Consider the following 13,807-nt stretch of genomic DNA (forward strand, 5'->3'; position numbering starts at 1 on the left):
GGGCCAGAACAATTCTCAAGATGCTGATACCGCTTTTGCACTTTTGAACCTGCCGGTCCCCTTCACAACAATATTCCCCACATCTTCCCAACTCTGCTCTCCAGTCGTCACCACAGCATCTGTAGGATCTGATGATTCATCTCCTCATGCCCTGTGGAAGACAAGCTGTGTATTTCCACAACACTATAATTATCAAATATAAGAATATATTCAATAAATACACATATACACATGTCTGAGTTGTGCTGGCCCTATTCCCACCACCACCAACGCCGCCTTCTTCCCCTTTCTATACACCATCAGCAGAGAAAGCCTTTCCATATTCCTCTTGCTTGTGTTGCATGAAATGCTAGAGGAGGGAGAAATGGCTGAGCCTTCTCCCTGCCAGATTAAATTCATCAGAACAACAGTGGAGCTTGAGTTGCCAGCCCTGCTCTTCTTTTCATTCACTGCCCTTTATGTTCCCTTGCACTGGAAAGGTTTGCTTTGCTGGGTTTGTCTACTAAATATCGTAGCAATAAGAAACTCATGTTGTTACAACGTATCAATTAATTTTCACATTTAAGCTTGTGCATAAACCAACCCATATTTGATATTTCACCATTTCAAAATTAACAAGTTGTTCATGAGTAGCACAAAACCTGCAACAAAACCTCCCCTGGGACCCCAACATTTGAATTTTCCCAAGACTTTTGCTGAAAGTTTCACTGGCGTTTGCTTTTATCATTCCAATTCATCTTTCAGAACTGACCTCACTGGGTTACTGTTGACTGGACTACTGGCTAGATCTGCATACATATCAAACCTCCCCTCCCCCTGGTAAATATACCAAGATTTCAATACATTTTTATCTTCAGTGTATATATATATATATATATATATATATATATATGTATATGTATATATGCAACTCCATATTTCAGCCTTTAACCCACAGAGTCTTCATAAAAGAACTGAATGATTTTTTTGCATTTAATCAACATAAAATGCATTAAGTTGATCCCACACTATTCACGTCCCATCAATTTTGCTTAAAAGTACATATGCAAGAAGACCTGTATCTTCTTCATGCCCATTCTATCTCTTCCATTCTCCGCCTCAGGCCACCTTCTCGTATCTGTACTAACCATCACAGTTTGGTGCCGAGAAAACCCCAAACTCTGCGGCTATTGCTCCCACTCGTATGCTGTCCCCTCCTCAACCATGCCTTTGCCTTTCCCAACTGTGAAAACACAAGCTAAGCTACTAAGCTCTGACATGTGATGGCCAGGAAATGGAACTGTGAGTGGAGAAATGAAAAGAGATCATCGGGGATGGGGGATCTGGGGAAAGAAAGAGGTGGCACTTCGCATTAGCGCTGCCTAAGCAGAACTCCAATGCTCCACAAAGAAAAAAAGAGTAGCAGAAGAGTAGCAAATGGGAACTAGGTCTGAACCCACCACCTGCCCCTCCCACACGTTGCATTTCCAGCACCATCCCCTCCCATGCTTTTTCCCCATCACTCAGACATCAGACTCAATACTGGAAAGTTTCTCATAAACATGCCCGTTGCTGGAGCCATTGAAAGCCCTGGGGTTTTTGTTGTTAGGCACACAGGGGTTGGACTGGTTCCCTATACAGATGTCCTTCTGGAAACGGGCTGGCACAGCCCCATGGAGGGCCGAGACCACCGGCTTGTTGGTGGTGACAATGGCTCGGAAGTCTGGCCTGGCCTTGGGCCCTCCTGCCACCACAGGCTGCCTGAAGAAATAGGATTTGCTGCCGTGGAGCAAGCACTGGTCATCCCCAAAAGTGGGGATGAAAGGGTTTTGAGTGACCCGGTCGGGGTAGAGCGACTTGCTGAGCATATAACCACCACTAATGCCAGGATTGTTGTGGTGATGGTGGCTGGTGGCGGGCACTGAGGACTTGTTGTTGGCAAAAGTGGACTCGCTGGCTGGCATCTCAAACATGTGGGCATAGGGGCTTCCCTCCAAAAAGCGGCCCTTGTCCTTCAGGCTGACGCTGCGGGGGGCCAGGGCGGCGTCTTCCTTCTGCAGATCCACAAAGGTGTCGTAGGAGTGCTGCCGGCGGAGCTTGTTGCGATTCTTCTTCTGCACCTTGGAGGCAGAGTTGGAAGGGCTCTGAGGATACTTGGTAGTGGAGGTGCTGGTTACCACGGGCACAGGAGCAGATGGCTGATCCAGCTCTTGGAGGGAGTTGTCCTCACTGATGTCGTAGAGGTTTCCGGCCTTCTTGCAGGCTTCACACCGGATGCATGGCTGGCGGGTGGAGTTCTGCCCCACCACAGTCGGAGTGTAGTTATGCAGCTTCGATGGGCAACTGCGGCAATAGTTAGCGCCAGGGCGTTCCTCCCAATCAAGATTGGTGAGGTTTTTCTCCCATGGTGCTGGTACCCCACTCACAACACTGTGCTTGTGCTCATTGTTTGCTCCAAACTCCCCCGACCCATGTTTGTGGTGGGTCCTGTTAGTACATGTCCCTGCTCCCCCTATAGTGTCACGCTTGAAGTCATCTCCCCGCTCTTTATAAATATCCGTCAGATCCACATGTTCCCAGTGCGGTGAGTTCTCCTTAGCCCGAAACTGGTCTAAATAGAAATCCCGTAGCCCTTCCTTGTCCCTAAAGTAGCGCTTGTGGTCAGGGGAACGGGGACGCCGGCGATAGGCCAGTTCAATCTCATCAAACTCTCTCCGTGACTTGGCCGAGGCTGGCCGCTTCTTTAGACTATCTTTATACTGCTGTTTTCGCCGCTTTGCGGCGTTGCCCTCAATGTTGCCATAAGTCACGGTATGAGTCGATATGTCCGAGACATCTGAACGGATCAAATCATCATGTGCCCCTCCACCACTGTATCGGTCACCCTTGAAAGACAACTTGCCATAGAGGTCACCTAACTGGCTATGTTTGGCCGGCGGCAAACCGATATCTAATGGCTTCTTACTGAGAGATCGAGGCTGTGCGGAGAAGGGTGGATTATCACAGTCATATAGTCCATCGATGGAGCTGGTGCTCCCTATGCTATGGGGGCGATGGTGGTGATGATAATGGTCTTGGTAAACATTGCTTTCTTTCAGCTGCAGATTACCAAAGGTCCTTTCCACCTCACTAATATAATCACTGAAGAGGTTTTCCTCGCAGGGGGGGTTGTTATAAGACTTGCAGTCGGAGTGAGTAAAGCTACGGCGGTGCTCAGAAATATCGTAGACAGAGGATTCGCGACGGATAAAATCCAGGGCACTTTGTGGTGAGCCATTGACACCTGAAAGGTTTGCCATGTTCTTTGCTGTTCGGAGCAGGCGCAAAATGTTGGAATGGGTATTGTTCATGGTGGCAGTGGGGGAGTTCATGGAAGAATGGCGGTCCTCGATAGCCACTCCATGGATGCAGCTGTAAATACCCTGCAATTGGGGAAAGCAAAGGCAGGTTAGCAGGGGAGCATTCCAGCAGGGGAGCTGCAGAGCTTGGAGGACTGAGACAAAGAACCTTGTCCTTTGCTAAATAGGATCCTCAGTGGGATATCGTTGGGAGATAAGACAATCTAGACACTATCATAATGGTTCTTCCACTTTTAATCTTCCTCCACCTTTGCTCCTCTATCCCTTGCCCTTTCATTATTAAATTGAAATAAATCTAGAAATTTATTCAGACCTTTATTGAAGTGGTTTGTTTGTTTTTAGACATGCTTGCAGATGTTTCTTACAGATCAGATGCTCAGGAGTGCTGTGGCCAGGAATACTGTTTAAGCTGCAGGACTTGATCACTGTTTTCCAATGACCTGTAAGCACTTCAGATAGTTTGTAATCATGCACATGAGATTATTCTGAATCTCCAACTACTGCAGATAGGCCATTAGACAAGCCTTTGATCCACAGCAGTTGTTTACATTTAGTTTCTAGGCATGATTCAAGGTGATACTTCTTACTTAGAATACCCTAAAAAGCCCAACTCCTTCCTTTGCAAATATTCTTTAGTTTACAAATCTTGGAAACAGGTCTGAGGAAACATATAACCAGTCAGAAATTTGAGACTGCCAGGGCATGACTTTTAGAGGTACAGCATATTGGTTCACTTGGCACAGTTTCCTGACCCTCTGCATAGCCTTTAGTCATTGTTATTCATCTTGATCACAGACTCTGACCCACAATTGCGGTATGAGTTACAGCTCTTTCTCCCTAGTCCTGATAAAGAATTGTATAAATTAGGAAGTTATACAAAATAGATTTTCCCAACCAGAATAATGCTGTCTTAATACTTTGTCTGAGTTTGACTTTTCTGGTCAAAGAATCCCGCATTTTAAAATCATCCTAAAAATGAATCAGAGTTTTACAATCAAGAGCCTAGTCTAGTAAGCAAAGAGAGTAATGAAGGGGGGGGGGAATCCACATTTTAACAATGAACATTTACATTGTCACTTCCAAATCATCTTTAATCCTGGGAAGACTCAAACTGATGAATTTACTAGGTGAAAGGCAGCTTATGCAGGAGCATCTAATTCCTTAGTGCAGCATCACACAATGTAATAATATTGGGTGGGATCTGTCAATGCAGCCTTGTGCAGTTCATAATCTCTAACTGAACAGAGAAATGAGCTTTCTTGTATGTTTTCCACAGCTCACAAATTGGAGTGATAACCAGTAGCAGGGCCTTCTTACAGGTGGTGGCCTGGCTATGGAATGCCACACACACACCCCAGAAGTTCTGCTTGCTCCTTCATTGTTTAGTTTTTGCCAGTTTGAAGACTCATCTCTTTCTGCAAGCATTTGGAAATAACTGGATTTATCAGGCTCTGATCTAATGATAGCTGCTGTTTTAATGTTTTTAATGTAGTAATCTAATTGCGTGTTTGTGAGTGTGAGTGAGTGAGACTATTTGTTGTGTAGATATTGTATGCTGCCCTGAGATTGTTACTGCTGAAGGGGGGGGATAAAAAAATCTACTAAATAAATAATAATATTTGAAATAATGAAAGGGAAAGAATTTTTGAATTCAAGGAAATTCATACAGAAATTATTTGCTAGAGAGAAAGTTTTTGATCCAAGTGTCCTTTGTTTCCATCAGTAAAATCTGCTCAGAAACATGGAGGGGGGAGTTACCTAAAAGTCAGAGTTCTACATAATTTTCTGCTCCAAAGAAACCCCTCTTCTTGTTTTGAGTCTTTCGTTATGCTTCTCCAAGACATTTACTCTGAAGCAAAGCTGAAATAGTGGCCACTCCCCCAGCCCTGAACCAACACTTGAAAAAGTCTTGCTTTACCATTCAGAGACCAGGTCCTGCCTTCATCCAAGCACCTCTTATAGTGCTGCTTGAAACAGGTGGCTTCCGCCTGCTGCATGGCAAGGATGCTCTTGTTCTTTCAGATAAATTACCAAGAATTACAGAAAACCTATTCACACCTTGTTAAAGAAGTGGCTGAGGCCACGCTCCCAAGAATTTGGATTCTCCCAACCTTTCAAAGTTCCATTTTCTTTTCCTAGATTTTCTCTCTCAAGGCCAAATGCTTCTTACATAGAGGCCAGAAATGACAGCCATAGGCACAAGGGGAAGTAATGAGAAAGGCTAGTTTGAGGTCTAGTAGCATAATAGATAAAATTGTTGAATAATAAAACTCCAGGCCTGAGTGGAGGGATCAGTCGTGATGGTGGCTTTCCTTCCTTGAGGCTGAAAGTACTCACCCTGCTGATGGAGAAGACAACGCCAGGTTTGCCAGAGCAAACGCCCATGAAGCAGTGGCGGAATTGCCAATAAAAGAGATGTTCACAGATGAAGGTGATGAGGCTGAGGGCCATGGCTGCTCCCAACATATAGAAGACTCCGGCCATGTTATCAATGTCCAGCTGGCTGCTCATTACCTCATTCTTCTCATTATGGCAGATCCCAGTGAGCCAAAGGGCTTCTAGCTCCTCCATCTCACCTGGAAAAGATGGGTGGGAAAGAAGAGTGGGTGAGTTTTAAGTGCAGCTTTCCCTCTCACGAGCTACTATTTAGAAAGGAAAGATCCTCCCCAAGGCTTGTTTTTCAGCTGGAACTCAATGGAGCTCAGTTCCAGCACCTCTCTGGTGGGCGCCATTGCCATTCTAAGAGAACAAGGGAGGCATTCATGGTGAGTTCCGGCACCTCTTTTTCTAGAAAAATAGAACTGACCCTCCAGTCCTCAAATTTCATTTCCACTTATGTTGGATTCACCTAGCCTGAAAACTATACTGGGGCAGTGGGGTGGTGGGTCCACATATGAACTTATTTTTAATAAGTAGAATAGCCACTATACAGGTGAAACTCGGAAAATTAGAATATCGTCGAAAAGTGCATTTATTTCAGTAATGCAACTTAAAAGGTGAAACCAATATATGAGATAGATGCATGACATGCAAAGCAAGATATGTCAAGCCTTTATTTTTGGCAATTGTAATTATTTGTCGTTAGGCGGGTCGATTATAAATGGAATGTAATTAATGAAATGTAACAGTGATGTATATTTTTGTTTATTTTTGTATTATTGTAACTATTTGTTTTATTACTGTGGAATTTCCCAAAGAAAGCATTTGTAAAAATTAAAAGAAAAAGAAAAAATAATAAGTTGCATTACTAAAATAAATGCACTTTTTGACAATATTCTAATTTTCCGAGTTTCACCTGTACATCAGAAGTTCATAGTACGGGTGAATAACAAAAAAGATAGCATTGCTGCTGGCTTGTTGTTGTTGTTGTTGTTGTTGTTGTTGTTGTTGTTGTTGTTTTAGCATTAGTGGCAGGATATAATAGCTTCACTCAATGGAGACGCACTCCTAGTTCCTCATCCAGATCACTTACCATCACCAAAGAGCTGTAGGATTGCCAGATCCACTTGCCGCTTCCAGCCTGAATTCTTCTGGATGGCAATGCCGTAGCCCGTTGAAGCAAAGACCTTCCCACTCCCAATTGTCACCAGCTTGCAGCCTTCATCTCTGCCAGCCATGTAGTTTAGCACAGCTGCATCATAAATAAAAGCATCCAGCTTCCTGCATGATGTCAAGAAACAAGAGAGAATGAAGTAAAGATAAGAGTCTGTGCAGACCTAAATCATTATGCGATGCTGAAGAAAGTTGAGAACTCTCATGTGACCTCAGGTAACCAAACACAGAGGAAGCTAGGCTGAACAATTGCTCGGGCACAATCAACATTGAGATGAGGGCAGGTTGTAGCATGACCACACAAATCTGCAGCATCTTCCAATGGATCTAAACAGGGTGCTAAACTGTAGCTCTCCAGGCTGCCGGTTTGTCTGCGGAGGAAAATGGCGGCGCGGAGCATATCGTCCAATTAAGAGACGACTGTTACCGGGCATTTTGGGTGACAGGGGTGAATTTCAGGGTTAGGCACCTCCCTTAAAAAGCCCCATGGAAGAGTGGGGTCTTTCATATTCAGTTTCCAAATTCCAAAAGGAAGTGATAGAAGAAAATTCGAAAGTATTTAAAAAAGGCATATAATATCCTTTTGGAGTGGGAAACTAAAGATGAAGAAGTAAAATCGGTAATGATTAAATGGGCACAAGATATAGGTCACAATATACAATTTGAAGATCGGATAAAATTGTGGAAAATAAATTTGAAATTTATGGATTGTATATTGTTGAGAGAGAATTATATGAAGATGATGTGTAGATGGTATATATCACCGGTTAAACTGGCAAAAATCTATAAAAATGAAAAGAAAGAGTGTTGGAGGTGTGAGGCTGAAGGTACCTTTTATGTGGTGGGGATGTAAAAATGTAAAACTGTATTGGGAAATGATATATAATGAACTGAAGAAAATGTTGAAAATAACATTTGTGAAACAACCTGTTAGGTATTTTAGGTCAAGATTTGCCGAAAGAGAACAGGACACTATTTATGTATGCTACTATGGCGGTGAGAATTTTGATAGCACAAAAGTGGAAGACTGGAGAAATTCCAACTAAAGAACAATGGCAAGAGAAATTGATGCACAACTATACAGAACTGGCAAAATTGACAGACAGACTTTGAGAAAAAGACAACAGTGGCTTTGAAAAAGAGTGGGAACCATTTATAACATACTTGCAGAAACAAAGGAAGAATATTGATTTGATGGCAGGATTTAAATAAACATTCACATCTTTATTAATAAAGAACATTTAAAACAATATAAGAAATGATATAGCAGACTTTAAGAAACAGCAGTGTGTAACAAGAGGGAAACAAACCAGAAGTGGAAGTTGGGGGAAGCCCAGGAGGGGATGTAACATAAATGTTATTGATATGAGATGTGTGTAATGATAGAAAAAGAAAAGTGAATAAAAATTTAATAAAAATAAATAAATAAACTGTAGCTCTCCAGACATTGGTGAATTGCAGCTCCCATTAGGCGAAGTCAGTATGGCCAATGGTCAGAGATGATGGGAGTCTAGCAACATTTGGAGGGCCACAACTTAGTTAACCTTGATTTAAAGATGCCTATGCAGCCCATTTCATTTATGACTGAACGACGCTTTCTTCTTCAGCTTGTGAATTCAGCAGCATTCCTACCACAACTATGTCGTGAATTAAGAAAGCAAAGCAGACCATTTTCCCAACCAAACAGCTGGAAAGATAGTATTAACCAAAATGTAATTACTCAAATTAGCTTCAGCCAGGACCCCTGCCTATGGGAAGAATCCCATGGGCATCTCTGTGGGATACAGAACACGAGCTGAATCAATTGAATAGGGCTACCTGTGAGTTTACACAAGTATAGTGTTGTGTTTACTGTGGAAAAGATGCAGCCCTCATATAATAGTGGTTAGGATCCCCAACTTACTAATATTTTTATATAGCAATTAACATTAGGGATTAAGATAATATCATAGTTATTTCAATAATAAAGAATTTTAAGTGATGTCTGGCCACAACTATTGCATTGCTGCTTAAGGCAATATTTCCACCAGCTAATCTGCTTTTCAGAAAGTCTGCATTGATGCAAGAAGGGAAGAATCATTCTTATATTACTTGCACATATCTAGCCAAAAAGAACAAAAAATAATAATAATGGATGAGATAAATTGTTCTTGACAACCTTGTGGTACATGGATTATATGCAACGTTTTAGCAGCAGGAATATTAGGGAGAAGGTTCTTCAAAATCCCAAGGTTTACATTAGCAACCTTATTATTTAGGGAAGAGGCAATCTCACCCTGTCTTTAATGAGGATAGTGCGTCTCCCACCGATCTTTGGTTGAACTTCACCATGTAGGCGTGCATCAGTTCGTAATTGTTGCGAATGTTCCTCTCTGTACTGCCATTAGGAACTGTCCCAAAGCGGAAAGGTGGTGAGAAAGCATTTGGGTTTTGGAACTGGAGAAAAAGAGAGAAAGAAAAGCGCTCAAGTTGTTTTCTCAGTGGTTATTTGAGAGAGAACCAGATTTTCTGGGATATCAAGTTGGTAGGTATTTCAGAGCTTTAATGGCATGTTGGCAACCAGGCCACAGCATGCCATGCATAAGGACTGTAATCCAAGGAAGCTATACATGTTCATGATGCAGCAGCTTTACTTGATATTTTCACTGTAACACTTTATACTGCCAAAGAGACGAGAGACTGAATTTAAAAGCAGTACAGCGATTCCACTATCAAAACCAAAGCAGGGGAAACAGTGAAATCACCTGCTGCATTTGCAACCACATACAATGCATTTCAGTTGTAATATTTGTTTTAAAGCTGACACAGAACAAAATATTTCCCTAAATAGCAGAATATTTTCTACTACACTGTTGAAATTATCTTCAAATGTGATTGCCAATCCTGAGATGGCGGAGGGAATGACTAGCCATTTGTTAAAAAAATCTACACACAAAAGAACATTCTAACTTATAATAGTGGTGTGCCGATGAAGAGATACAGCTATGCAAGGAAAAGTAGGCTTAGACATCCTGGATAGCTCAGTTGCTTAGAGAGTATGATAATGCCAAGGTTGCAGGTTTGGTCCCCATATGGAACAGCTGTATATTCCTGCATTGCAAAGAGTTGGACTGAAATGATCCTCAAAGGTCCCTTCCAACTCTACAATTCTATGATTCTATGTAGGATGCTCACAATTCCCACTGGCTGAGTCCACTGGTGTTACCAGTGTCAGGGAGCAAGTTTAGACATGCATAACAATATCCATTAGTCCACCTTTTTACTTTCTCCTATATAAATGGATTGCTGCCATTTTTTTTCTAGGAAGGAAAGTAAACTCTTCCCCAAAACTGAATGGCCTAGCTCATACGTGTTGGGGTCTCATTGTGTGTGCAGTGGGGAGTGCAATGCATGTTTGTAAACAGAAGTGCACTATATTACATACAACCTCATGAGTCTTTAGTATATACAAACTCCCTTCCACTCATGATCATGACCGACATTTTACTTGCAATTCTCTTCTGGGACCCAAAGGTAATAATAAATAAAGAATATAGAAAAATACAGCTGATACAGAAGGAGCACCATAATTACACTGGAACTAGAACTAGCAACATCTGAAAGCCTACTTGGTCCTATTGATTCTCTGAACATTCGGCTGGCATGGTCTGAAACAGGTGGAGGAAACTCCCCCCCCACCCCACCCTGTGCGATGTTGTTGAACTTCAACTCCCAACAAGCAGAGCTGGTGACCAGGAATGATCAGAGTTGAACTTCAGCAACATCTGGAACTCCAGAGGTTCCCTAAATCTGGTCTACAATCTAAATCAGTGAGATCCACATGTATCATCCATTTTAATTTATGTAAATTTAAAATTGCCTGGCATGGAAGTTGAATTGAAAAAATACAGTGACTCGTCTTCCTACTAAACATTATAGCATTTTATGGAAAAAAAATTCTCAAAAAAAGAGTACCATCTATTGCAAGAGCTTCAAGTTATCAGTTCATGAATCAAAAATGTTAATGCAAGATAATGATTTCTTAAGAATGTTTTGCACATTTTCCTAAAGGAGAAGACAGAAGTTTACAAATACTTCTGGGAAGTATTTTCCATATCCACAAGCCCTCTGCAGAATAAGTATGTCTGCATTAATTCCCTCTGCTGCCTTCACTTTCTTCACATAATGGATTTTGAGTAAAGGGGATTCTAATCCCTGTCTTAATTGGATATGTTGAACAGTTTCCATACATCATCCAGTCAAAAGCACTGCTGTGAGTATTCACATTGTTTCATAATATGCTCTGTGGCTGATTCAGAACAACACTTCTTCAAGCTTCTGTACCCTCCTCTTCATTGAGGACATCATTATCTAGACCCACAGTCAGAAGACCCTTGAGAAGTTCCACTTCAATAAATTTTGAGCCCAGCATCGAGATGAGACAAGAGCATTCCATGCACCAGGTTCACTTTGGGCAAATACTGTGTCCAGTAATGGTCATATACATACAGTAATCACCACTGTATACTGAAAAATTGCTGAACACCTCTCATATCTCTACATTGTGCGTTCCTACCCAGAACACACCACAAGGCCCATCGTCTATGTGAAATTTAATCTGTTTTAGTATTTCAGATTATTGTATGTTTTAATGTATATTGCGTTTCCCCCCTGATCTTATGGAAGAGGTGGAAGACAGAACAAGATCTTCAGGGTCCTTGCTTACCGTGGACATTCTTAAACAGATGATTACAGAGCAAACAATAGTCATTTAATGAAAAATAGAAGTATTAGAGGAAAAATAGATACAAAATTGACAAGATTTGAAGGAACTGTCAATGAAATGAGGAATGAAACTAAACCAGAGATGATTGAAATGGAAAATGGGAACAGAAATTGCCTAGAGGATCTAGTTCAGGCATCCCCAAACTGCGGCCCTCCAGATGTTTGGCCTACAACTCCCATGATCCCTAGCTAACAGGACCAGTGGTCAGGGAACATGGGAATTGTAGTCCAAAACATCTGGAGGGCCGAAGTTTGGGGATGCCTGATCTAGTTGCTCTGGTCCTGTCTCATTTCTCTAATATCCCAACAATACTTGTATGGAATTTAATCATTTTCATTGGAACGACAAAGTTTAATCCTTCCACACCCATGAATCTGACAAAAATGGCCCTCCACCACAATTAGTATTACAAAAAAGGTTCCCATTGGCACTAATGGAGCTTGCTTCCAATGCTGATTGCAGTTTAACGGTGGTGTTCTGTGATTGGGGAGGAAAAAGTTAATTCTCCCCTCTTCGTGCATTGTGGTTCCAATAAAACACATCCCCTCCTTCCATGCTGGGTGACAATTTTTTTTTATTAAATGTAATCCATGCAATTAATGTCTGTTTTGGCTCTGAGACAATAGTTTCTACCTTCCAGGCCTACTACAGGTGTTAATTAACATAGCAAAGCTAGGGTGATTATGTTATCCCCAATTACTTGTGTTATGAATGGTCACTTAGCTTGTCTTAAGCTTCACACAGAATTTTCACAGACCGCACTTTTTGCAACTCATGGGAATATGGCTCCATCTATAAGCTCTACACGCATGCGCATTTGTGTGGCCACACAACTGAATGTAACACTTCATGCATCTGACAAAGTGAATTCTAGTCCATTAAGACTCATGCCATAATACACCTTTTAATCTTTCAGGTACCGCAAGGCACTTGGTTACTTTTTTTTCGTAGCAGACTCACAAAGCTACTTGTCTCGGAGATGCTTCCAAATCTTTTCTAGGACTGCTGGCATCTCCCTTCATTTGAAGTGATGCTCCTCATACCATAATGTATTGAACAGACCATATCTAAAGGCAGCAAAGTTAAACTGATGACTACAGTACAGAGAACATTTCACTCTCTTATTTTATTTTGGCAGAAAAGGGTAGAAAATGGGATGGCAGCCATCTTGCAGGCCCCTTGCTGCTCCTGGTAAATTCATCCCTCATAAAACTCTTTTCAGGCTGAACTGCTGTAAGATTTTATGTGCTACTTGGTTTACCCAAGTCACAATCAATGCTTTCTGGGGTTTTATGAGCAGTAAACTTTAGCACTGACAATTACGAAAACTCCTTAAAATCCATACACAGAGAAGTAGTGGTGGGAAAAGTGAGCCGAGATGTAATCCAGGGGCCCAAAATCAGCATTAAGAGGTGGAAATTATGCCAAAGCCTTTCAAGTAAATGGAAAATTCCCTCCTCACTGCTGCAGAGAGGCATTTTGTGTGGCTTAGTAGCTGCTTTTGCCAATCTAATAATGGGCACAATGAAGGAGGCAGTGAAAGCTGCTTAACAGTCAAACCTGGTATTGATATTGTAGCAAAAATATCACACCACCCCAATCTCTCAGCAGTGCAGGATTCCAGGGGTCAGGCACTTACCTGGGGTTTGTGTTTCCTTTAGGAATGAGGCATGGTGGAGAATGTGGTGTCTTTATGATAATATGGTTTATTGACAAATATATACCACCTAAGCTATGATGGAGGGGCTTTCAGCGTGACACACTGAGAGGGTCCTGCCTTGGATTCAGACAGTCACCCCACATTGCTCTGACACCCACTTTTTCCAGCTTGCAAAATGCAACTATCTTTCCTCTTGCTTAAAGGTAAAGGGACCCCTGACCATTAGATCCAGTTGCGGACGACTCTGGGGTTGCAGCGCTCATCTCGCGTTATTGGCCGAGGGAGCCGGCGTACAGCTTCTAGGTCATGTGGCCAGCATGACAAAGCCACTTCTGGCGAACCAGAGCAGCACATGGAAACGCCATTTACCTTCCCGCTGTAGCGGTACCTATTTATCTAATAATAATAATAATAATAATAATAATAATAATAATAATAATTTATACCCTGCCCCCCCGCCACTCTGGGCGGCTTCCAACACACATTAAAATA

At 42.0% G+C, this 13,807-nt stretch overlaps 1 protein-coding gene across 1 annotated transcript in view; it reads right to left on the bottom strand.

Moving 5' to 3' along the window:
- Positions 1 to 1,502: 1,502 nt before the first annotated feature.
- The window catches only part of LOC118091045 (glutamate receptor ionotropic, NMDA 2B), a 99,954-nt gene continuing 87,649 nt past the window's right edge, over positions 1,503 to 13,807 (bottom strand). The window contains exons 7-10 of the mRNA XM_060279433.1: positions 9,166 to 9,326; positions 6,811 to 6,998; positions 5,676 to 5,914; positions 1,503 to 3,401 (exon numbers count right to left, since the gene is read on the bottom strand). Of these exons, the coding sequence (XP_060135416.1) occupies positions 1,503 to 3,401; positions 5,676 to 5,914; positions 6,811 to 6,998; positions 9,166 to 9,326 (2,487 nt within the window). The remainder of the gene's footprint in view (positions 3,402 to 5,675; positions 5,915 to 6,810; positions 6,999 to 9,165; positions 9,327 to 13,807) is intronic.

Source organism: Zootoca vivipara, chromosome 10, assembly GCF_963506605.1.
Source record: "Zootoca vivipara chromosome 10, rZooViv1.1, whole genome shotgun sequence".
Taxonomy (NCBI): domain Eukaryota; kingdom Metazoa; phylum Chordata; class Lepidosauria; order Squamata; family Lacertidae; genus Zootoca; species Zootoca vivipara.